Source organism: Pelodiscus sinensis, chromosome 25 (genome assembly GCF_049634645.1).
Source record: "Pelodiscus sinensis isolate JC-2024 chromosome 25, ASM4963464v1, whole genome shotgun sequence".
NCBI lineage: Eukaryota > Metazoa > Chordata > Testudines > Trionychidae > Pelodiscus > Pelodiscus sinensis.
Window position 1 is genome coordinate 12,093,557 of NC_134735.1, and position 24,888 is coordinate 12,118,444.

General features: G+C 61.3%; 1 protein-coding gene across 1 annotated transcript; it reads left to right on the top strand.

Annotated features, from left to right (window-relative positions):
- The first annotated feature begins 454 nt into the window (after positions 1–454).
- LOC102446958 (trophoblast glycoprotein-like) lies at positions 455–24,271 on the top strand. Its single transcript, XM_075908738.1, has 3 exons — positions 455–795; positions 1,315–1,628; positions 22,088–24,271. Exons 2-3 carry the CDS (start codon positions 1,345–1,347, stop codon positions 22,923–22,925), a joined length of 1,122 nt encoding a protein of 373 aa, XP_075764853.1. The 5' UTR covers positions 455–795; positions 1,315–1,344; the 3' UTR covers positions 22,926–24,271.
- Positions 24,272–24,888: the final 617 nt, after the last annotated feature.

The following is a 24,888-nucleotide window of genomic DNA, read 5'->3' on the forward strand; positions in this document are numbered from 1 at the left end:
TTGCGGAAAAGCGTCTGTGCCAATCTAGACGCTCTTTTCCGAAAATGCTTTTAACGGAAAACTTTTCCGTTAAAAGCATTTCCGGAAAATCATGCCAGTCTAGACTAGCCGGTGTATGTCTATGCAGACATACACAAGGCTTGGTTTGCCTGGCTAAGCCAGACTCGAGAAGTCAGGGGTGGGGAACCTCAGACCCGGGGGGCGGCTTGCCTGGATCCAGCCCCCCAGCACCGGGGCACCTGCACTGGTGCTCCAGCCCCCCTGCTGCCCCACGGCAAGGCTGGAGCACACAGACATCTACCCGGCTGGGCCCCTCTATTCTCCGGTGGGCAAGAGGAACGTGGGGAGTCGGGGGCCACGTCAGTGCGGGATTTTCCTGTGGGTCAGCGGCTCTGACCCCGCACACAGGCGTGTGCCGACGTGGCCTGTGTGTGCGCCCTGCCCGGGGCTTGGCGTGCGGGGCTGCCTGCCCGCGCGTGGGCCTGCGTCTGGCGCGGGTGGGTGTGCAGCCCACGCGGGGCGTTGTCTTGTTTTCCCCTCGCTGGCAGCACGTGGCACCCGGGCCGGGCGCGGAGCCTTTGCCGCCGGGGGGGGATGGCTGCGAAGGGCCGGCGCGGGGCGGCAGGTACCCCGGGCGGGGGCCGAGCCCGCGATGGCTGGGAGGAAGGAGGCGGGCCGGCCAGTCCCCTCCCCGCCGGCCCCGCCCGCTGCCTTTGAATCTCGTTCAGCCCATTGTGCGCTCTCGGCCGAGCCCGCTGGGAAGGGGAGCGGAGTCCTGCCCGCAGCGGGGACACGGTGAGTCGCCTGCGGGGTCCCGGCTGCCCGTCCCCAGCCGCGGGGGAGGCTCGCGCCCGCCCGGCCAGACGGCACGCGTGGGGGGGGAGGGGGATCCGGGCAGGGAGCAAAATGCACAGAAAGTTTGGGGAGAAGGGGTGGGGAAGGGGTGTGCAGTGGGGCCGGGCGGGCGCGAGGGGGGGAGCTGGGGGCGCAAAGGCGCTGGCGGGGGCTGTAGAAGGCAGGGGGGTGGCGGCAGGGGGGCCTCGAGGAGAGGGAGGTAGGGGATAGAAATGGGGGCATATGAAAGGGGGGAAGGACTGTGAGGGGATGGGGCACTGTGTAAGGGGGCAGGGCGTGCTGACCGGGGTGCAGTGCTCCACTCTGGGTGCCAGTGTGGCCCGGCACCCTGGGGGTACCGAGTCTCTGCACAGACCCTGCATCCCTGTTACTAGCTCTCGGAGGAGGCTTTGGGGCACTTGGCTTGGTTTACATCATGCTGGACTCTAGTGACCCCCCCCCCCTCCCCTTTGTCTGCAGGCGGAAACAGCTGAGACTGGCATATTGGAAATGTCCGTCCGGGAGCCCCCCCCTGCCAGTCTGGGGTCCTGGGGGCTCCTGCTCCTGAGCCTTCTTCTTGCCCAGCTTGCTTGCCAGGCTTGCCCCGTCCCCTGTGAGTGTTCGGAACCAGCCCGGACTGTCAAGTGTGTTCTGAAGGAGCTGAGCGCTGTTCCGGCTGAGATCCCCAGATACACCCGCAACCTCTTCATCACCGGCAACCAGATCACTCGCATCAACAGCCAGGACTTCCGGGGGCTGCCCAACCTTGTCACCCTCTCCCTGGCCAGCAACAGGTAATGCCCCAGACTGCTGGTGAGGATGGTGTGTGGGGCAGCGTAAGTTTCCTCATATGGAGGAGAGACAATTACTTTTTTTTTTTTACATTATGCTGCACTGACCTGCGGAACTCACTGCCACAAGATGCCCCTGCACTCGAAAGCTTAGCAGGATTCCAAAAAGGATGAGATGCTTATAATCAATAACGATCATCCACATAACCACTGTGCATAAGGAAGGGTCAGCTTATTTCAGAAGGGATCTAAATGCTCATGCTTCAGGGCACGAGAGAGTTGTGCACTGGTGGGGATTAGGAAGATACTTCCCTTCTGGGCATGGCATTCCAGAGTTTCCCAGTTTTGTGGTTTCTTGCGTCTTTCTCTGAAACATCACTCAGAGCCGGCGCAGCAGGCTAGATGGAGCACTGATCTGGCCAGGTTGTTCTGGGGTCTGCACTGCGTTTGTAAAGGGCATGGCTGCAGGTTCTTGGCACCGTGCACCCCTGCGGGCGCAGATTTACACAATAGAAATGTGTATGTGCCGACGTATGTGGTAAATGTACAACCTACGCTATTTCCATGTGCATCCACAGGGAAATATGCAAGCGCCTTTGGGCTCTCTCTGGTTCTGCCGCATGCAGAGCCCATTGACTCCTTGAAGGGACACAAGGAGGTCACCTCTGAGTGGGCTGGCTAAGCAGGCCCAAGAGGTTAAGGCAGCCTCCAGATTTCCAGTGCGTCCATGATTTCACACCTAGAGGCCTGGGCACACTGAGCTGCTTCTGAGCCTTTAATTTGCTCACATGGGAATTAGCAGCTCTGATCCTCAGTCCCATGAAACTGTCTGATTTCTCCTTTGCTATAACTATTAGAAGTGCTGCTGAATCCCATGGGGAAGTCTTCATCTCCAGCTCTCCCAAGCCGGAGAAACAGGGCTCCCGTCACAGTGCACCAGACCTTACAGGAACCAGTCCTGGGGAGCGAAGCCACAGGAAAGTAAAGCTCTCGCTGGCCTTGCAAAGCGCCCGTTGGCAGTGCCGCAGGCTGGCACCTGTTTGGATTTGGCACTTGCAGGTCACGTTCAGGAGGCTGTTTGTGTCTAGAGAGCCTAGGACCTGTTGAGGAATCTTTCATTTGATCTTGGTATGTGCAGGAAAGCAATGTGATGAAGTATCTGGAGAGCAGGCTGGCACACAGCAGCGGATGAAGCGCTTGAGGGGTGGGGGCAGATCTGTGGGGAAGCCTGAGTCCCACTTCTCACCATCTGCAAGGTCTCATGGGTTCAGTGAAGCTGGCATGGGCTGAATTGAATCTGAACTTGTCCTCAGCTCAGGGTGGCGGGAGGGAGCTCTTGGCCTTGGTGCACACGTGGCAGGCAGGGCATGCTGCTTTTTGGAGAGCTCTGTCTTGTGCGCTGTGCCGGATTTCAGGGCAGAGAGTCGGCTCAGCCTGGCTGGGAGTGAGTTAGCTTCCGAAGGGTGCAGAGCTGCTCCAGTGTGACTTTCCTGCAGGACTCCACCAGAAAAACATCTGGTGAAAGTGACTAAATCCAAATGTGAAGGAGCGGCCTCCGAATAGTTCTGCTGGGAATTTGGGTTGGGTACTGTGGTGTGCTGAGCCCATCCTACCGCAACAGCAGGGCCCAACCCAGGATCTGGGGAGACCTTGTGTGAGGACTAACAGCATGAACGTTTCGTCCAGGAGCCAGAGGGAACCACAGGACTTGTCTGTGCCTAGCAGCCTCAGGAAAGAATCCTCTTTCTGTTATAACAAAAGCTGCAGCGGGGTGGCCGAGTTAGCCTGTAACAGGAAAAACTTCAACAACAACAAATAGTCTGGTAGCACTTTAAAGACTATTTGTTGTAACAAAGTCCTCTCTCCCTTCCGCAATGCTTCAGGGAACCCCTAACCAAAGGGACAGGAAGAAATTTCCTCTGTGAGCAAGTTAGAACTGCAGAGTTTCTTGCACCTTTGCCGGAGTAGCTGGTGCTGGCTGCTGTCAGAGGCAGGATACTGGGCAGACTGGACTGATCCTGCCTGTCATTCCTGATGCACGAAAGATACTGCAAGTACTTTGCTGGGTCACTTGAGACTTGAGTTTGCCTGTCAGGCCTGGTCCTTCTTGCTGGTTTCGCTGCGTGTTGTGACTATTTGTACGGGGTCTTTCTGAGGAGGCTGATTGAGATGTCTCGGCATTGCTGCCAGGGGGTCGTGCTGGTGGATTTTGAATAGGGTTGCCTTGTTTGCCTGTACTCTGCTCACGTGCTGTGACTTGGCCGTCTGCGCCAGAGCGAACACGTGGACCGCGGTGGGGGGTGTCTGTAGCAGATGGGCAGAAAGGAGTGAAAATCAGTTATAGTCACTTCCTGGAGCGTTACCTTCAGGGACAGGCCTATGTGGTGTGGAAGAAGTGAATTTAGTGCTGCTTTGACAGCCCTGATGACTGGTGCAGTTGATTTAGCTGCTGAGAAGCCAGCAGCAGTAAACCAGCTACCCCGCCAGTGTGGGGCATGTTAAGAGGTGTGCAGATCGTCCATGCTCCTTGAACTGTCCGTCGTGACAGCCAGCAAAGTGCCCTTTGCACCAGTGGGTTTGTGAAGGAATTGGGTGAGACTCACTAACTGGTGTCGTGCTGGCAGCTGAATGCTCTCTGCCGAGCTCGGCTGGAGTCAAACCAGCTTTCTGTGAGTGGAAGGCTCCTTAGAGCAGTGGTCACCAACCAATAGATCAGGATCTACCGGTAGATCTTGGAGCCTCTGACAGGGGATCCTGACTGGTTTGGCCAGGAGGCTGTCAAGTGCAGCACTTCAGTGGCTCCTCCCTCCACTGCTGCACACCTCCTGCCTTTGCCTTAGAGCTGCCCCCTTCGCCCCCGGGAAGCTCACGCCTGCCCTGGCCCTGCCCCACTCTCAAAAGCAGCCAGCAAACTCCCTCCATCCCAGCCCTGTTGTGCCCCCTCCCCGCCCTGGGAGCCTCCTACTTGCTGTGCAGAGCAGGGAAGGGAGAGGAGGGGTGCAGATGTCAGGGTGCCCGCTCCCATCCTGTACTCTATCTCCACAGAACAGGGTGCGGGGAGTACAACAGGGCTTGGGATGGGAGGGAGTTTGTTGGCTGCCTTTGGGAGTGGTGCAGGGCCAGGGCAGGGGTGAGCCTGCCTTAGCCCCACTGCACCCCCACCCAGGAGCCACCTGAGCTAAGCAGCACCCAGCTGGAACCAGTTCCGAACTCCTGCCCCAGTCATGAACCCCCTCCTGTGCCCCCTGCCCCAATCCTGAGCCCCCGAACACAAACTCCCTCCCAAAGCCTGCACCCAGAACCCCATCCTGCATCCCAACTCCCTGCCCCAGGCTCAGCTCAGAGCCCCCTCACACTCCAAATCCCTTAGCCCAAGACTCTGCGCCCCAACCCCCTGCTCCTGCTTGGTGAAAGGGAGGGAGAATGGAGAAGGGAGGACGAAGTGAGCAGGGGCGGGCCCTCGGAGAAGAGGCACGAAGGAAGTGGGGCCGGGGTATTGGGGTTTGGGATAGATCTTACATTGCACTTCAATTTAAAAAGTGATCTGGTGCTTAAAAAGGTCAGAGACCCCTGGCTTAGAGTATTGCCGGGCCCTCGAGCCTTGCTGTGAAAGCCTGAAAACAGGTGGGAAATGGGGAGCTGTTTTGCCCAGGCACTGCCAGACGGGGTCAGACCGTGGTCCACCTGAACCAGTCTCTTACCTGCCAGTGCTTTGGGGAAGGGGCTAGTAACTGCAGTAGGCACAGGTGCTGAGGTCAGTGTCTCCTCTGATCGGACGTCACTCGGGTAAGTGTAAACCCTTCCCTTCCCAGCCGTCCTCGTCCTCGACTGTCGGCATTCCAGCTCCCCGTTCCATGTGGGGCCCCGCGGCACAGAGCTAGCCTGGATGACTTGCAGGTGGGGGAGAGGGGAGACTTGCATGGGTGCTTTACCTCTAAGGGCACCTGCCAGATGGCTGGCTGGAGCAGCCTCTTGCCAGTGCACTGTTCCCCTCCCGGGCGGTAAGCCTGCTTCTGCACCCCCCCCCGCCCCCCCCGTTTCTTGTGCACAATAAATGCCAGTCACGCGAAAAGATGCAACCCCCTCCCAGGCTTTCCAGAGCAGGTGGCTCTCTGAAGAGCCCATGGGTTTGGTTCAGTAAATGGGGGCCAGGTCCTCCCCCAGCATGAAGGCTATGGGGTCATAGACCCCAGATCCAGAGAGCCATGGTACTAAGTGCACTTCAGGGGTCTGGCTTGTAGCGCTCCAGTGCCCCAAGCAGATACTTCTGGCTTGTCCCTGACCTCGTGTTTACCAGTCTGTCGGGTAAGGCTGGCAGGGTTTAAAGGAGCCCGTTGCTGCAGCTTTCCCCACCTCTCAGGGCTCAGTGGAGAGGGGCTTGTTCTCGTAATCCTGCATGGGATGGACCCGTCTGGGTTTGGAGGTGAGGGGGCTCAGATCCTCAGGCCGGGCCTAGCTGTGGAGTTACAGGCCCATGATTCTGATCAGGAGCTGCCAGAGGATGCTGGCTGGGGAGTCCAGGTATGGGAAGGGAGGGGGCCAAAGGGCAAAGACTCTGCCTCCAGCATAGGGAGGTGCGGTGAGGAGGAAACATTCGGTCCCGCCGGCTGCAGCTGGTGCAGGAGCGAGGAAGGGAAAACCCGCCATTGTGTCCCTGACAGGAACGCCTTGGGCCCGATCTAGCAGGTGTTCAGAGGGAATGCTGGCCACCTCCTCTCAATGCTGCTTTTTCTGCCCCTTCCGGTCGTTCAGCCAGCCGCTAAACTGAGATCTCACTGGCTAGGACAGGAGGCGGGAGCAGCCAGGAAAGCTGTCTGCTGGGAGGAATATCTGCAACCTCTTCACAATGCCTCACCCTAGTAGAAATGTTGGATCCTTCGTCCCTCTGAGCCAATCGCTCCACAGGGCGGTTGATTCGGCTGAACCTATTCACGGGAGAATGGGAGGAAGTTTGGCAGTGACTTTGTTCTGCAGGAGCTAGACACGTGCCGTTCATCGTTTCCCAGCATGCCCTGGGGCAGAGGTAGCCGTCCTGCATTATGAATCCGGGCCCCACTGATCAATGACCAGTTCTAGCACCTGCAGCTGTATTGGCGCTGGTGTCGCGTGGCAATTATTCCTGGCTCTTTTCCTCTCCGCCCCGATCCAGGGCTCCCACCTTGTTCAGGCTGGTGTGGAGTGACTTTTGTGATACGAGCAAAACACGGGGGGGAACGGGGGGGACTGAGCTGAGTCCGTCAGACTCATGTCCCTTGTGTCCTCAGTAACTTTTCAAAACCAGCTGTCGGAGGAGAAGCCCATGGGTTAGAAATCGAACCAATCAGACCCTTTTGCCTCGGCCTCTTTAAAAGATCCCTTTGGAGCCCGCCGCCTGATCAGGTACGCTGCAGTGTTCAGCAGGGAGAGGAAGGTTTCGTGGTGACTTGGGGACCAGCAGCTGGCCTGGCTTGATGAAATGCCTGTCTCTGCCAGGTCCATGTGGGCGAGCCACCAGTCGGCCGGATGTGGCTGGTGCCTGGTCCCCATGTTCCGGGTCCCACCTGGTCCGTTCCACTGGATCGTCGCTTCTCGCCCCGCCGCCAGGGAAGGAGACGTGCTGACATTGCCATGGCAACAAGCTTACAGGAGATGCTGCTTGGAAACAGACTCCGGCGGGGCTGGCGCTGTGGGAACCTCTCTCTGTCTGTCGGCGGAGACCTGCCAGTGCCCTGCAACCCGCTGGGGAGGAAGTCAGGACCGCTGCCTGGTAATTGGCTTTGGGGCGAGGCAGTGGACCAGCGAGCCTGGGTCTCCACCCCACAGCCAGCCAGCACTGGTGAGCACAGGTTGTGCTGCCAGCCAGAGGCCAAGTCTGAGTGATCATCTCCTTAGTGGGCAAGGGACCACATCACCCAAGCCACCTGCCCATTAGCACTGCCGGGCCCTGTGCAACCAGGCTGGCGGGCTCTGCTGTCCTTCGGTGGAGCTCCCTCTGGCTTGGACCAGGGCACGCTGGTGAGGTCATGGGGGGCAGGGCCTCGCACTGCTGCCCACGCTGTGGTTCTCTGGAGAAGCTCCCACATCCAATGTGGAGCAGAGAAGGGAAGAAGCGGGGGCCTGATATCTCCGTTGTGAGGGCCGCCCGTCCAGCGGTAGCTCTGCCGGCGAGCAACTGGTCTGGCTGGGAGGCAAAACCGCAGCGCATTCGCTCACCCAGAGGCAGCTGGAAGTGGGCTTCCATCAGCCACCAGTGCAATCTTTAGAGCAGGCTAGATAGCGTCCTGGAATAAACCAGGCTAGGTCTGCTTTCTGCCCTGTGCCCGCCTTCCTCGCAGAGGGACGGTACAAAGGACTGGGGATTTATTGCTTTCTTTTGTCTGCACTCGCTCGCAGCGGGACGTGTCTGAGGGGCTCTGGCAAGGCGGAGCGAGCTCGTCGGCTCGGAGCCAAGAACTTAAAGCCAAGTCCCAGGATTCCGTAGCCAGAATCCTAGAGCCACAGGGTGGGACAGGGCCACAAGAGTCAGCTCGTCTAACCCCTGCTGAGAGGCAGGCGTTGTCAGGTCTAAACCATCCACGGCAGGCGGCTGCTACCCAGGGTAAGTCATCGTCCAATCACGTCACTGAGGCCTAAACTTTCAGAAATAGCCACTCGCTTTGACGCCCCTCTGTGTCTCTCCGAGGATGGTGGGGACGGGCGGATGGTACTTCTGGCTCCAAGAGGGCTGTGAGGGGTAATGCATCTGTGTCGGCAGAGCTGCTTGGAAGGTGCCGGAAGCCACCTCAGTCGTATCCTCTTGTGACACAAGCCCATTTCTCGATGGCAGAGATGTAGTTGAGTCACCAGCAGTGTTCCAGCCATGGGGCTCTCAGCAAGAGAGCCAGGCTGGGCTGGGGGCGGTGGGGACGGGGAAACGAGTCCCTGTGACTGCGCTCACTATGGATGTCAGCGAGTAGCCAATTATACGATTAACCGATAAGCTGAGGCTTATCGGTTAATCTTTACTTGCATCCCCCGCCCCCCCCCCCCCCCGCTGCGTCTATATCGGAGGCATCGGGGGGAGGAGGAGGAGGAGCCCAGCACTGGTTCTGTGGTGCTGCCGCCCCCCGCCCTGCACTGCCACGTCCATGAGAGGCAGCAGCATGGAGGGAGGGGCCATGGGAGGCTGCCGCAAAGCAAGGGGGGCAAGCTCCCCACGGACAGAGGCTGCTCCCACATCCCACATAGCATCCTCTGTCTCCAGCGGGCCCAGGCTGCGGGGGGGTCTGAGCAGGATGCGGAGCAGGCTCTGTCTGCGGGGCGCTTGGACCCCCCCATAGACGGGGGCTGCTGCTGGGGGCCAGCCTCTGTCTGCTGGGAGCCTAGGCCCTGACCCCCCCACAGGCAAAGGCTGCTGCCACCCTGCACTGCTGCTTCTGTATCAGAGGCAGCAGCGCAGGGCGGCAGGCAGCTGGTCCATGGGGGGACTGGTTTTAAAACTGGTTCCCCTCAAGGACCAGCTTCCCCTGCCACCCTACGCTGCTGCCTCCGCTACAGAGGCAGCGGCCCAGGGTGGTAGGGGACTCCTCGGGAGTGGGGCTGGAGCGCACTGGCTATCGAATAGTCATGTAACCGATGGTATTTTATGCGATTACACAACTATTCAGTTATACGATCGCTAACCTCCCTAACGCTGACGTGAGCACGCGATGGCTGATGTCGCCCAGTGGCTCTCACATCACACGCACCTCTGTGTCCTGCTCCTGGAGTGCGAGCCGCAGCCCCGTGAGTTCTGTGCGAAGCCTTTGTGGATTCAGTGGGGTTTGGATCAGACCCTGTGTCATGAGCCCTTTGGGGCGTGTCCCGTGTCTTCCGATATGTCTGTCCAGCACCTACCACCAGGGCCCTCTGCTCCTGACTAGGACCTTTGGCCACCGCTGCAGTATCATGAAGGCAAGGCCCGTGATCTCTAAGGCCCCGGTGGCGTAAGGAAGCAGAACCCACTTCCCCGTTCCCTGTGTCCCATTTATCTACCAAAGAAATTAACACTGCCTGCCAGCCCTGCTTCGTGACTTGGCTCCTCCGCTGTGTGCCGCCAGGGTGCAGGAGCTGATTGCGAAAGGACTGGCAGGGCGGGAGACCTCCTCGTCTGAGGCGTAAGCACAGGACAGCCCCTGTGGGGGTCAGGAGGCTGCAGCTTTCTCCAGCAGCATTTCTTTAGCATCTGGGTAGCTAGATGTCTGAGCAGAAACCTTGCTGTAGCTTCTCCTTCCTGGGTGGGCCTGCATATGCTCCCCCAGTGGCTACTAGGGATGTGACCGTGGACCCGTTGACATGAACCTAACCGTTACATGAAGCTCCCCCTCCCCACTGCCTGTATATCAGAGGCATCGTGGGGGGAGCAGGAGGGAGCTGGTACATGTGAGGAGCTGGCTTTTAAGCCCCACCCCGAGCTGTTGCCTCTGATGTAGAGGGACCAGTGCCGGGGGAAGGGAGAGAGGGCAGGCAGGCGTAAGTGTCAGTAGTTACACGTTTACAAAAATAAACACTTTTAAACATCCCTAGTGGCTCCAAAACCCTGCTAAGGGACTAAAGCTTTGGAGCTGTCTTTAGCCACGGCGGCAATGAGCCAGGACACCGAGTGGGCAGAGGTGGCTGCCGTCTTAGCACAGTTTATTATTCAAAGGGTGGCCCTGGCCTGGCCTGGCGGAAAAGGGGTATCTCTACAGTGCAATTAGACACTGACTCGGGCTAAGAAACTGTTTGATTTCAGTGTAAACATTCATGCTCAGGCTGCCATCTGAGCTCTGAGACCCTCCACCTTTTAGGGTCCCTAGAACCACATTTCCCATTGAAACCAATGGCAAGATGCACCGGGTGTGTCAACATCACAGTTGAACAGCCCTGTAGCCTGTGTCAGCTGGCATGGGCCGGCTGCAGCTATTTAATTGCTGTGTAGACATACCCTGCTGAGTGTCTTGCTATTGGTTTCTATGGGAGCAGGTCTTGGCATCAAATTTCTAGGCTCTGGTTCTGTCTAATCCAGGGCATTAGCTAGTGGAATGTCTTGCCTGTTGGGTCAGAGAGACATGAACCTGCTGCTTGTGTCCGGGTCAGTAGGAGGGGTGCTTGCTCAGAGCTCACATTTCCCCCTTGACGGGGTTTGGTAAAACCAGCTCCTCTTAGTAATAGAAACATTACCCCAGATCCCGGCAAACAGACGTCAGATAGCCCTCCCAAAAGGGTCACTTCAACCCCCCTGGAAATCTACATGCCACTTGGAAAACCCTCCAGAATAGCTAATACAGGCAGTCCCCGGGTTACATGGATCCGACTTACATCGGATCCCTACTTACAAACGGGGTGAGGCAACCCCGCACTGGCTGCTTCCCCCCAGCAGACCAGGGAGACGCGAAGCTAGCGCCCCCCCCAGCAGACCAGGGAGATGCGGAGCGGCTTTTCTCAGCAGACACCTCAGCTTGAGAATAAAGGACTGAGGGAAGTGAGGTGTGGGAGAATAGAACTGAGCTCTGGAGAAATGTTCGGCTAGAGTTTCCCCTACAATATGTACCAGTTCCGACTTACATACAAATTCAACTTAAGAACAAACCTACAGTCCCTATCTTGTACGTAACCCGGGGACTGCCTGTACATAAAGGAGAATGTTTGTGCTCTAATAACTTGGACACTATGGGTATGTCTAGACTACATGCCTCTGCAGACAGGCATGTAAAATAGGCTACCCGACATAGTCAGTGAAGCAGAGATTTACATATCCCTGGCTTCATTAAAATAAAAATGGCTGCCACGCTGTGCTGGCTCAGATGATCGTCGATACAGCGCGCGAGTCAAGACACGAATCAGTCGACAGGGGAAGCCTTTGTCAATCGCTCCCTTATGCCTTGTGAAACGAGGTTTACAGGAGCGGTCGACAGAGGCTTCCCCTGTTGATCGATCCGCGCCTTGACTCGTGCGCTGTGCCGACGACCAGCTGAGCCGGCACAGCGCGGCGGCCATTTTTATTTTAATGAAGCCAGGGATATGTAAATCTCTGCTTCATTGACTATGTTGGGTAGCCTGTTTTCCATGCCTGTCGGCGGAGGCATGTAATCTAGACATATCCTATAAGACCTACCACAACCAAACTTTGCATGGGATAGCCTTTCCTCCAGGAGAAGGTTTAAAGGTACTTTTGGACCCGATCAGGCCTGATCTCAACCAGTGAAAATCAAAGATAACCCACCGCGCTGCGCTGCAGGGGCAGCCCCACCCACCCTAGGTCACGTGCCGGCTGCCTGCGGCCCTAAAGCCCTGTCTGGGGCTCGCCCCACCCCCACGTGCACAACAGCTCGGGCATTTGCCCTGCCTCCCGTGGCTATGGTTACCAGGTAGTCTTAAAAAAGAAACCTGGCCACACTTGATGCCAGGGGAGGAACTGGCTGGGAGGAGTGTGGGGCTGGCTGGGAAGCGGGGTTGGGGGCAGTGGGGTTGGCCGGAGGAAATCGGGGGCGGGCGGCCGGTGGGAAGCAGAGCTGGTTGGGGGCAGTGGGGCTGACTGGGGGAAATCGGGGGGGGGCAGCCGGTGGGAGTGGGGGAGATCGGGGGAGGAGTGGCCGGCGGGAAGCAGAGCTGGTCGGGGGCGGGTTGGGGGCAGCGGGGCTGGCCGGTGGAGATCGGGAGGAGAACTGGCTGGCAGGAAGCAGGGCTGGCGGGGTGGGAGGGGAAGCGAATCGGCCGACAGGGAGCAGGACCGAGCAACGTCGGGTAACTCCAGCTAGTTAATCTATAACCAAACAGAACAGGATGGATTCAGACCTTACAGTTGGTTGGGTCCATCAGGAGGAAGTCAGTGGAGCTAGACGGGTAAAATCAGCATTGGGTCACGTCATTTCCTTTGTGACGGCAGGTGTGGGGGTTGGAGCTGACGGGGGCTGAGGAGTGTTGGGGTGTGTGACGGCAGGTGTCGGGGTTGGGGCGGAGGGCGGCGTGTTGGGGTGTGTGACGGCAGGTGTCGGGGTTGGGGCGGAGGGCGGCGTGTTGGGGTGTGTGACGGCAGGTGTCGGGGTTGGGGCGGAGGGTGGCGTGTTGGGGTGTGTGACGGCAGGTGTCGGGGGCGGGACGGAGGGGAGCTGAGGGCGGCGTGTTGGGGTGTGTGATGGCAGGGTTGGGGTGGAGGGTGGCGTATTGGGGTGTGTGACGGCAGGTGTCGGGGTTGGGGCGGAGGGCGGCGTGTTGGGGTGTGTGACGGCAGGTGTCGGGGTTGGGGCGGAGGGCGGCGTGTTGGGGTGTGTGACGGCAGGTGTCGGGGTTGGGGCGAAGGGCAGCGTGTTGGGGTGTGTGACGGCAGGTGTCGGGGATGGGACGGAGGGGAGCTGAGGGTGGCGTGTTGGGGTGTGTGACGGCAGGTGTCGGGGTTGGGGCTGAGGGCGGCGTGTTGGGGTGTGTGATGGCAGGTGTCGGGGTTGGGGCGGAGGGTGGCGTGTTGGGGTGTGTGACGGCAGGTGTCGGGGGCGGGACGGAGGGGAGCTGAGGGCGGCGTGTTGGGGTGTGTGACGGCAGGTGTCGGGGGCGGGACGGAGGGGAGCTGAGGGCGGCGTGTTGGGGTGTGTGATGGCAGGGTTGGGGTGGAGGGTGGCGTATTGGGGTGTGTGACGGCAGGTGTCGGGGATGGGACGGAGGGGAGCTGAGGGTGGCGTGTTGGGGTGTGTGACGGCAGGTGTCGGGGTTGGGGCTGAGGGCGGCGTGTTGGGGTGTGTGATGGCAGGTGTCGGGGTTGGGGCGGAGGGTGGCGTGTTGGGGTGTGTGACGGCAGGTGTCGGGGTTGGGGCTGAGGGCGGCGTGTTGGGGTGTGTGATGGCAGGTGTCGGGGTTGGGGCGGAGGGCGGCGTGTTGGGGTGTGTGACGGCAGGTGTCGGGGGCGGGACGGAGGGGAGCTGAGGGCGGCGTGTTGGGGTGTGTGATGGCAGGGTTGGGGTGGAGGGTGGCGTATTGGGGTGTGTGACGGCAGGTGTCGGGGTTGGGGCGGAGGGCGGCGTGTTGGGGTGTGTGACGGCAGGTGTCGGGGATGGGACGGAGGGGAGCTGAGGGCGGCGTGTTGGGGTGTGTGACGGCAGGTGTCGGGGTTGGGGCGGAGGGCGGCGTGTTGGGGTGTGTGACGGCAGGTGTCGGGGTTGGGGCGGAGGGCGGCGTGTTGGGGTGTGTGACGGCAGGTGTCGGGGTTGGGGCTGAGGGTGGCGTGTTGGGGTGTGTGACGGCAGGTGTCGGGGTTGGGGCGGAGGGCGGCGTGTTGGGGTGTGTGACGGCAGGTGTCGGGGTTGGGGCGGAGGGCGGCGTGTTGGGGTGTGTGACGGCAGGTGTCGGGGTTGGGGCGGAGGGCGGCGTATTGGGGTGTGTGACGGCAGGTGTCGGGGTTGGGGCGGAGGGCGGCGTGTTGGGGTGTGTGACGGCAGGTGTCGGGGTTGGGGCTGAGGGCGGCGTGTTGGGGTGTGTGACGGCAGGTGTCGGGGATGGGACGGAGGGGAGCTGAGGGTGGCGTGTTGGGGTGTGTGACGGCAGGTGTCGGGGTTGGGGCTGAGGGCGGCGTGTTGGGGTGTGTGATGGCAGGTGTCGGGGTTGGGGCTGAGGGCGGCGTGTTGGGGTGTGTGACGGCAGGTGTCGGGGATGGGACGGAGGGGAGCTGAGGGTGGCGTGTTGGGGTGTGTGACGGCAGGTGTCGGGGGCGGGACGGAGGGGAGCTGAGGGCGGCGTGTTGGGGTGTGTGATGGCAGGGTTGGGGTGGAGGGTGGCGTATTGGGGTGTGTGACGGCAGGTGTCGGGGTTGGGGCGGAGGGCGGCGTGTTGGGGTGTGTGACGGCAGGTGTCGGGGTTGGGGCGGAGGGCGGCGTGTTGGGGTGTGTGACGGCAGGTGTCGGGGTTGGGGCGAAGGGCAGCGTGTTGGGGTGTGTGACGGCAGGTGTCGGGGATGGGACGGAGGGGAGCTGAGGGTGGCGTGTTGGGGTGTGTGACGGCAGGTGTCGGGGTTGGGGCTGAGGGCGGCGTGTTGGGGTGTGTGATGGCAGGTGTCGGGGTTGGGGCGGAGGGTGGCGTGTTGGGGTGTGTGACGGCAGGTGTCGGGGGCGGGACGGAGGGGAGCTGAGGGCGGCGTGTTGGGGTGTGTGACGGCAGGTGTCGGGGGCGGGACGGAGGGGAGCTGAGGGCGGCGTGTTGGGGTGTGTGATGGCAGGGTTGGGGTGGAGGGTGGCGTATTGGGGTGTGTGACGGCAGGTGTCGGGGATGGGACGGAGGGGAGCTGAGGGTGGCGTGTTGGGGTGTGTGACGGCAGGTGTCGGGGTTGGGGCTGAGGGCGGCGTGTTGGGGTGTGTGATGGCAGGTGTCGGGGTTGGGGCGGAGGGTGGCGTGTTGGGGTGTGTGACGGCAGGTGTCGGGGGCGGGACGGAGGGGAGCTGAGGGCGGCGTGTTGGGGTGTGTGACGGCAGGTGTCGGGGGCGGGACGGAGGGGAGCTGAGGGCGGCGTGTTGGGGTGTGTGATGGCAGGGTTGGGGTGGAGGGTGGCGTATTGGGGTGTGTGACGGCAGGTGTCGGGGTTGGGGCGGAGGGCGGCGTGTTGGGGTGTGTGACGGCAGGTGTCGGGGATGGGACGGAGGGGAGCTGAGGGCGGCGTGTTGGGGTGTGTGACGGCAGGTGTCGGGGTTGGGGCGGAGGGCGGCGTGTTGGGGTGTGTGACGGCAGGTGTCGGGGTTGGGGCGGAGGGCGGCGTGTTGGGGTGTGTGACGGCAGGTGTCGGGGTTGGGGCTGAGGGTGGCGTGTTGGGGTGTGTGACGGCAGGTGTCGGGGTTGGGGCGGAGGGCGGCGTGTTGGGGTGTGTGACGGCAGGTGTCGGGGTTGGGGCGGAGGGCGGCGTGTTGGGGTGTGTGACGGCAGGTGTCGGGGTTGGGGCGGAGGGCGGCGTATTGGGGTGTGTGACGGCAGGTGTCGGGGTTGGGGCGGAGGGCGGCGTGTTGGGGTGTGTGACGGCAGGTGTCGGGGTTGGGGCTGAGGGCGGCGTGTTGGGGTGTGTGACGGCAGGTGTCGGGGATGGGACGGAGGGGAGCTGAGGGTGGCGTGTTGGGGTGTGTGACGGCAGGTGTCGGGGTTGGGGCTGAGGGCGGCGTGTTGGGGTGTGTGATGGCAGGTGTCGGGGTTGGGGCTGAGGGCGGCGTGTTGGGGTGTGTGACGGCAGGTGTCGGGGATGGGACGGAGGGGAGCTGAGGGTGGCGTGTTGGGGTGTGTGACGGCAGGTGTCGGGGTTGGGGCGGAGGGTGGCGTGTTGGGGTGTGTGATGGCAGGTGTCGGGGTTGGGGCGGAGGGTGGCGTGTTGGGGTGTGTGACGGCAGGTGTCGGGGTTGGGGCGGAGGGCGGTGTGTTGGGGTGTGTGACGGCAGGTGTCGGGGTTGGGGCGGAGTGCGGCGTGTTGGGGTGTGTGACGGCAGGTGTCGGGGTTGGGGCGGAGGGCGGCGTGTTGGGGTGTGTGACGGCAGGTGTCGGGGTTAGGGCGGAGGGCGGCGTGTTGGGGTGTGTGATGGCAGGGTTGGGGCGGAGGGCGGCGTGTTGGGGTGTGTGACGGCAGGTGTCGGGGTTGGGGCGGAGGGCGGCGTGTTGGGGTGTGTGACGGCAGGTGTCGGGGTTGGGGCGGAGGGCGGCGTGTTGGGGTGTGTGACGGCAGGTGTCGGGGTTGGGGCTGAGGGCGCGTGTTGGGGTGTGTGACGGCAGGTGTCGGGGTTAGGGCGGAGGGCGGCGTGTTGGGGTGTGTGACGGCAGGTGTCGGGGTTAGGGCGGAGGGCGGCGTGTTGGGGTGTGTGATGGCAGGGGTTGGGGCGGAGGGCGGCGTGTTGGGGTGTGTGACGGCAGGTGTCGGGGTTGGGGCGGAGGGCGGCGTGTTGGAGTGTGTGACGGCAGGTGTCGGGGTTGGGGCGGAGGGCGGCGTGTTGGGGTGTGTGACGGCAGGTGTCCGTGTTGGGGCGGAGGGCGGCGTGTTGGGGTGTGTGATGGCAGGGTTGGGGCGGAGGGCGGCGTGTTGGGGTGTGTGACGGCAGGTGTCGGGGTTGGGGCGGAGGGCGGCGTGTTGGGGTGTGTGACGGCAGGTGTCGGGGTTGGGGCGGAGGGCGGCGTGTTGGGGTGTGTGACGGCAGGTGTCGGGGATGGGACGGAGGGGAGCTGAGGGTGGCGTGTTGGGGTGTGTGACGGCAGGTGTCGGGGTTGGGGCGGAGGGCGGCGTGTTGGGGTGTGTGACGGCAGGTGTCGGGGTTGGGGCTGAGGGCGCGTGTTGGGGTGTGTGACGGCAGGTGTCGGGGTTGGGGCTGAGGGCGGCGTGTTGGGGTGTGTGACGGCAGGTGTCGGGGTTGGGGCGGAGGGTGGCGTGTTGGGGTGTGTGACGGCAGGTGTCGGGGTTGGGGCGGAGGGCGGCGTGTTGGGGTGTGTGACGGCAGGTGTCGGGGTTGGGGCGGAGGGCGGCGTGTTGGAGTGTGTGACGGCAGGTGTCGGGGTTGGGGCGGAGGGCGGCGTGTTGGGGTGTGTGACGGCAGGTGTCCGTGTTGGGGCGGAGGGCGGCGTGTTGGGGTGTGTGATGGCAGGGTTGGGGCGGAGGGCGGCGTGTTGGGGTGTGTGACGGCAGGTGTCGGGGTTGGGGCGGAGGGCGGCGTGTTGGGGTGTGTGACGGCAGGTGTCGGGGTTGGGGCGGAGGGCGGCGTGTTGGGGTGTGTGACGGCAGGTGTCGGGGATGGGACGGAGGGGAGCTGAGGGTGGCGTGTTGGGGTGTGTGACGGCAGGTGTCGGGGTTGGGGCGGAGGGCGGCGTGTTGGGGTGTGTGACGGCAGGTGTCGGGGTTGGGGCTGAGGGCGCGTGTTGGGGTGTGTGACGGCAGGTGTCGGGGTTGGGGCTGAGGGCGGCGTGTTGGGGTGTGTGACGGCAGGTGTCGGGGTTGGGGCGGAGGGTGGCGTGTTGGGGTGTGTGACGGCAGGTGTCGGGGTTGGGGCGGAGGGCGGCGTGTTGGGGTGTGTGACGGCAGGTGTCGGGGTTGGGGCGGAGGGCGGCGTGTTGGGGTGTGTGATGGCAGGTGTCGGGGTTGGGGCTGAGGGCGGCGTGTTGGGGTGTGTGACGGCAGGTGTCGGGGTTGGGGCGGAGGGTGGCGTGTTGGGGTGTGTGACGGCAGGTGTCGGGGTTGGGGCTGAGGGCGGCGTGTTGGGGTGTGTGACGGCAGGTGTCGGGGTTGGGGCGGAGGGCGGCGTGTTGGGGTGTGTGATGGCAGGTGTCGGGGTTGGGGCTGAGGGTGGCGTGTTGGGGTGTGTGACGGCAGGTGTCGGGGTTAGGGCGGAGGGCGGCGTGTTGGGGTGTGTGATGGCAGGTGTCGGGGTTGGGGCGGAGGGCGGCGTGTTGGGGTGTGTGACGGCAGGTGTCGGGGTTGGGGCGGAGGGTGGCGTGTTTGGGTGTGTGATGGCAGGTGTCGGGGTTGGGGCGGAGGGCGGCGTGTTGGGGTGTGTGACGGCAGGTGTCGGGGTTGGGGCTGAGGGCGGCGTGTTGGGGTGTGTGACGGCAGGTGTCGGGGTTGGGGCGGAGGGCGGCGTGTTGGGGTGTGTGACGGCAGGTGTCGGGGTTGGGGCGGAGGGCGGCGTGTTGGGGTGTGTGACGGCAGGTGTCGGGGTTGGCGCTGAGGGCGGCGTGTTGGGGTGTGTGACGGCAGGTGTCGGGGTTGGGGCGGAGGGCGGCGTGTTGGGGTGTGTGACGGCAGGTGTCGGGGTTGGGGCGGAGGGCGGCGTGTTGGGGTGTGTGACGGCAGGTGTCGGGGTTGGGGCGGAGGGCGGCGTGTTGGGGTGTGTGACGGCAGGTGTCGGGGTTGGGGCGGAGGGTGGCGTGTTGGGGTGTGTGACGGCAGGTGTCGGTGTTGGGGCGGAGGGCGGCGTGTTGGGGTGTGTGACGGCAGGTGTCGGGGTTGGGGCGGTGGACGGCGTGTTGGGGTGTGTGACGGCAGGTGTCGGTGTTGGGGCGGAGGGCGGCGTGTTGGGGTGTGTGACGGCAGGTGTCGGTGTTGGGGCGGAGGGCGGCGTGTTGGGGTCTGTGACGGCAGGTGTCGGGGTTGGGGCGGAGGGCGGCGTGTTGGGGTGTGTGATGGCAGGTGTTGGGGTTGGGGCTGAGGGCGGCGTGTTGGGGTGTGTGACGGCAGGTGTCGGGATTGGGGCGGAGGGCGGCGTGTTGGGGTGTGTGACGGCAGGTGTCGCGGTTGGGGCGGAGGGCGGCGTGTTGGGGTGTGTGATGGCAGGTGTCGGGGTTGGGGCGGAGGGTGGCGTGTTGGGGTGTGTGACGGCAGGTGTCGGGGTTGGGGCGAAGGGCGGCGTGTTGGCGTGTGTGATGGCAGGTGTCGGGGTTGGGGCGGAGGGCGGCGTGTTGGGGTGTGTGATGGCAGGTGTTGGGGTTGGGGCTGAGGGCGGCGTGTTGGGGTGTGTGACGGCAGGTGTCGGGATTGGGGCGGAGGGCGGCGTGTTGGGGTGTGTGACGGCAGGTGTCGCGGTTGGGGCGGAGGGCGGCGTGTTGGGGTGTGTGATGGCAGGTGTCGGGGTTGGGGCGGAGGGTGGCGTGTTGGGGTGTGTGACGGCAGGTGTCGGGGTTGGGGCGAAGGGCGGCGTGTTGGCGTGTGTGATGGCAGGTGTCGGGGTTGGGGCGGAGGGCGGCGTGTTGGGGTGTGTGACGGCAGGTGTTGGGGTGGGCAAGGGGCGCAGGTGAGTGCCAAGGGCTGTTCAAACACAGATTTAAGGGACCAGCATATCTCAAAGTGCTGCACACGTACCCCTAGGTTTCTGAAAAGTAATTTCCAGCCTGTTGCAGCCTCCCCTCTGCCTCTGGCCGGTGTTTAGTAGAAATTTGCCTGTACCTGGCCCGGCAGGAGCCTGAAACTTCGGGTGTTGCAAAGTTGGTGTCAGCGCTGAACCTGGCCTGAGCTCCTCTGTGAAAGCCGCTCCTTCTGGCTTATGTCTCGGGGCTGGGGCAAACCTCTCTTGTTCCCCTTCAGTAATCCCATGAACCACGAGGAGCAGGCTCTGTTACTTGTGCCTCAAGCACCCAGAAACCAGGCCTGGCTTTCTAGTCCACCGGAGCGCCCAGGCTCTTGATTTATACCCGCTGATTAAGAAGAGTGGCAGCCCTTTGTTTATTGTATGGAACCAGAATCAGGACCGTTCCAAATCCACATTAAAGATCCCTCTGGGATCAGTCAGTTCCCAGACATCACAGGAATGTTTCAGGCCTCCAGCCAGCTCCTTTATGGGGAGAACTAGGCCCGGTGCGAGTCAAGTACCGAGTGCCCTCAACGCTCCGCCAAGTCAATGGGAACCGCAGTTGTTCAGCAGTTTGCAGGATTGAGCCCTATGTTAGCCCCGTTCAGGGCAGGAATGATTCCCGCTCCAGCAACTGACTAACACTAAGTGGCATCCCCCTGCCCCCACTATCCCTGGTAGCGGGGATGGGAATAAACAGTGCATAAAAGGGCCTTTTGGCCACGCTGGGGCCTTTTGTTGCTCCCATGTGGGAGGCATGAATGCTGAGGAGGATCTGGAGTTCATCACCTTCTGGGAGGGTGGCTGACTCCTGCAGATCCTCAGGGACCTGATTCCACCCACAGACATTTGCATTTTGGAGACTAGCATGTGTGCATGTGACAGCGGAATTTGGTTCTGTGAGTGTGATTAAAATTCTGCTGCCCTTAAAGGGACACTGACAGGTTCCAAAGTAACACTTAAGGTCTTGTGGTAGTGTTCATCCCTGCTCTCTCAAAGTCCTTTGCGAAGGGGCCTAAGCTCATAGAGGAAGGATGTGACTTGTCCAAGACCAGACAGTGAGGCAGAGGTAGGAGTAGAAAACTTTTTCCTGAAGAATCTGAGGGTAGGGCACCCATGACCGGATGCATGAAATATCTCCAGAGGGAGAACCCATGTGTCATTGTATATACAGGTTTCCCTATAGGCTGAAATCCTCCATTTGCCCACAGCACAGCAACAACACGGGCCTTGGCAACACAACCCTCTTTCAGACAAAAGGAAGTATTTCTTCACACAAAGCACAGTTAATCTGTGGAACTCCTTGCCAGAGGATATTGTGAAGGCCAGGACTTTAAAAAAAGAGCTAGATACATTCATGGATGGGCAGGGACGCACAATATAGAGATACACCTATCTCATAGAGCCAGAAGGGACCTTGAGAGGTCATGGAGTCCAGTCCCCTGCCCTCACGGCAGGACCAAGTACCATCCCTGAAAGGTTGCCCCAGATCCCTAAATGGCCCCCTCACAGATTGAGCTCACAACTCTGGGTTTAGTGGCTTGAGCTATCCCTCTCCTCTGCATGTTAGAAGCTGGAACTGGGCAGCAGGGGGATGGATCACTTGACGGTTCTCTGTTCTGCTCACACCCTCTGGGGAGCCTGGCGCTGGCCACCATCGGCAGACAGGCCGCTGGGCTAGATGGACTTTTGGTCTGACCCAGTCTAGCTGCTCTTATGTTGCATCGCCATTGTCTACAGGGCCGGCTTTAGGCCGATTCGACCGATTCCCCCGAATCGGGCCCCACACATAAGAGAGCCCCTCGCTGGCTGCTCCCCTCCCACAGCTCTGTGGCCGGCCGGGCACACTGTGGAAGGGGGTGTTGGCCCCGGAGGAGGAGTGCGGCAGCTTCCCTGGATTTAAAGGGGCCATGACTCTTTTTTTTGTTTGTGTGTGTGTGTGTGCGGTGGGTTTTTTTTTTTTTTTCCCAACAAAAAATCATAGCTGCCAGGGCCCCATCGAAGCTCTTCGAATTGGGCACCACGCTACCTAAAGCCGGCCCTGATTGTCTATCCAGCTTGATGCCTGGGGGGAGCACCCCTAGAGGTGCAAAGGGAGTCGGGATGTAAAATCCTAGTTAATCAGTTACCCGGTTAAACCTTAGGGTTATCTGGTTAACCAATTAAACAGGATCCCACCCCATAAGTGGGGCTGCTGGTGGCCCTCCCCTGTGCTTGAGGATGCCAACTCCTGCTGCCGGCTCTCAGCCCCAAGTGGGAGGTGGGGAGTTTCTGCACACAGGGCAGCCAGCTCCTGCTCCCAGCCCCCCATGTACAGGTTGGCCAGCTTCCTCTCCCCCTTCCCCAGGCTGTGAGCAGGGCAGAGGGCAGCTCCTCCTGGGTACCAGTTAACTGACATCCAGTAAGCATCATCCAGTAAGGGTGATGTTTACCAGTTACCCATTCGCATCCCTCCAAGGGGGTTCATTCTCCAGGGCCCGTTCACCCCTGCTGCCTGGGAAGCAGACTGAGACTCAGCAAACTCGTTGCATGCAGGCATTGATGGGTCATTGTGTGGGAGCAGCTCTGGAGCTGGGTGGGAAGGGGGACCTAGGAAAGGCCCCAGTCCCACGTGGTGGGCTATCGCCAAGGGGCCGAATTGGAGTCCTGCTTTGTTAGGTCTCCTAGGATCCTCGCCCTGATCGTTTCTCTCTCCCGCTCCAGGATCAGCAGTGTGGCGTCGCAAGCCTTCTCTGCCCTTCCCAGCCTGCGTTACCTGGACTTGAGCAATAACTGCCTGGTTACCATCCACCCCGATGCTTTCAGCTCCAGGAACAACTCCATCTGGGAGCTGAACCTGAGTCGCTCCCTCTACAACTCCTCTGCCATCTGGCCTGTGGCAGCTGCCATAGCCCAGGGTGGCTTCCGGAGCCTCTCCAAACTGGAGCTGACCAGCAACGAGCTCGTCTACCTGCCGCGGGGCATGTTCTCCAGCCTCTCCAGCCTCCAGCACCTGGACTTGAGGAACAACTCCCTGGTGGACATCAAGAACGCCACCTTTGCTGGCCTTGACCTTGAGCACCTGGATTTGACCTTGAATGCCCTCAAGACCCTGCGGGTGGAGGCGCTGGCCGAGCTGGGGAGGCAGTTGCACCTCCGCCTCTTCCTGAGGGACAACCCTTTCCTGTGCAACTGCGACATCGAGGACCTGGTGAGCTGGCTGAATCAGAGCCAGCAGGTGGCCGACGTGGAGAAGCTGGCCTGTGTCTTCCCCCAGGATCTCCAGAACACGTCCCTGCTGGACCTGGCTGGGGTCGAGCTGGGCTGCCACTCCAGCCAGCACAGCAAGAACGCTCTGCAGACCTCGTACGTCTTCCTGGGCGTCGTCCTGGGCGTCATCGGCGTGGTCTTCCTCTTCGTGCTCTACCTGAACCGCAAGGGCATCAAGACCTGGGTGAACAGCACACGGGACGCCTGCCGCAACTTCATGGAGGAGTATCGCTATCGCTACGAGATCGACTCTGACCCCCGTATCACCCAGGTCTCCACCTTGGACATCTGACCGCGTTCCTCCTGGGAGCCGACGCAAGGCTCTCCGGGTGGCTTTGTGAGCTTCCAGGGGTGGCCGGGGGCTGCTCATCTCCAGAACCAATTCACCTGCTTGGGGACCAGCTGTCGCGCTCCTTGTAATGGACCTGGGACTTTTTTTATTGAGGGACCCGGCTGCGGGGGAGATGCAGCTGCCCCCTGCACAGTCGGTCTCTTGCACCGTGTTAGCGGCCCGAGGGGTCCTCTGGCAGAGGGTCTTGGCCTTGGCCAGATCTTTGTGGACATTGTAAAGGGGATTTCTGCCTCCCTTTGGTTTTAAGCTTCCATTCAGGCATTGTGGGGGTAGGAGGCTCTACCCAATGCAGGGAGTTGCTATCCTGGGAACACAAGAACTAGACCCACCCGCTGGCTCTGTTAGCTTAGCACCCCCACTCCTCCAGCATCAATGCAAACCCGCGATATAACGCAATAATTAACCTCCGGGCTACGGGACGATGATCAGCCTTCCCCCAACAGCATGTGGATGGGGTCAGCTGAGCTTGGAGGCCGATGCTGCCAGAGGAAGGTGAAAAGCCAGGGCTGTGTCTGGAGTGCCCGCTAGGGGGCCCCAAGCCAGCAGTGGTGGGACAGCTGGGATTTCACAAGCATCCTTGGAGGAAAGGCTGGTGTGACGGACTGGGGCGGAGTTGTTCATGACCGGCAACTTTCTGAGATGATGACTGAACGCTGGGCGTGCCAGGGAATCTCTCTCAGGCATCCTGCAGCTGGGCCAGGAGGCAATCCCTGGGTAGAGGGGAAGTTTGACATGGGCGGGGGGTTGGGGGGCTCTTTAGGGGTTTTATTACTGTAAATATTGTAAAGCAGGGGAATGAATGGACGGTGTGGGAGGGGGGATTTTGGTTTTCTCAATGCACTGAGCTCACAGAGTAACCGGCCCAGCTGACAAATTCCTGTTACGAACTGAGCCCCCTTGTCAATGCTAGGGCGGCCTTGCTGCACTCAGGGGCAATGCCCAATTGACTTAGGAGCCTAATCGCACTTTCAGAAGGGATTTAGGCACTCAGGAGTCCCCCTCCGTTGATTATCAAAGGCCTTTGACTCACGTGCCTAACTGGCAGCTTGGCGCTGGGTGCTGAGTGCAGCAAAGCCTCGATAGCTGGCAGGTCTGGGACAGTCCCTGCAAAACGCTGCCCCCGAGACCTCTCCCCCACCGCTCCGGTGCCCGTTTGGGTGTCAGTGCTCCTGCTGTATGTGCTGACCTGAACCGGCTGGCGGCTGGCTGCTCCCTGGGGCGGGGGAGAACCGGTTCCGATCTGGTTTTGTTGCCCAATTCTGACCAATAAACGAGTTCTCAAACCATGCCTTGCTGGTGGTGTGAAATGAAAGGCATCCCTTACTTAGCCTGGGGGGGGAGGTGGGGAGCAGTGGGGGTCCCTTAGCATGGCTTCTGAGCATAGCCCAGGGCAAGCGCTGTAGGGCTGGACTGTGCCCGTGGGCTGTGGACCAGGGCTGGCCCCCCTGGGTCGTCTTGGCATGAGCCAGTAAAAGCCACAGGGGCTCTGGCCATGCTCCTGAGCAGCTGGCCTGGCTGAACTCCTGCGGTAAGAGACTGTGATCAGCATTTGGGGACAGCCTGGCCTTGCACCTGGTGAAGTCAAACAGCCATAGGTGGTGGGGCAGGTTGTGGCACATGGTGACACACTGAGAGCATGACCCATTAGCTTTCTGCAGGGGCTGATTCTTTGGGCGGGGGGGGGGGGGGGGGGGACATGCTGTAGCGCAGCGTTCTATCCTGTTGGCCACCTAGGGAAACTGAGGCACTGATAGCCCCATTCACTGCTGCCCAGTGCTGAGGGCTTCTTGCCAGTAAGGTAAAAGGGGTGTACAAGGCTGCCATGTCGCTCTGTGCTCCTCTGGTACGTGTGTCTAGACTGGTGCACTAGAGCCTGAGAGGGGAAGGCCCCTTGCGGCGGAAG

What these genes read in the sequence shown, in the direction of transcription:
- LOC102446958 (XM_075908738.1), top strand. Translation starts at nt 1,345, where the DNA reads ATGTCCGTCCGGGAGCCCCCCCCTGCCAGTCTGGGGTCCTGGGGGCTC. An exon ending in CTCTCCCTGGCCAGCAACAG is followed by an intron (nt 1,629 to 22,087) that starts GTAATGCCCCAG and finishes CTCCCGCTCCAG; the next exon opens with GATCAGCAGTGTGGCGTCGC.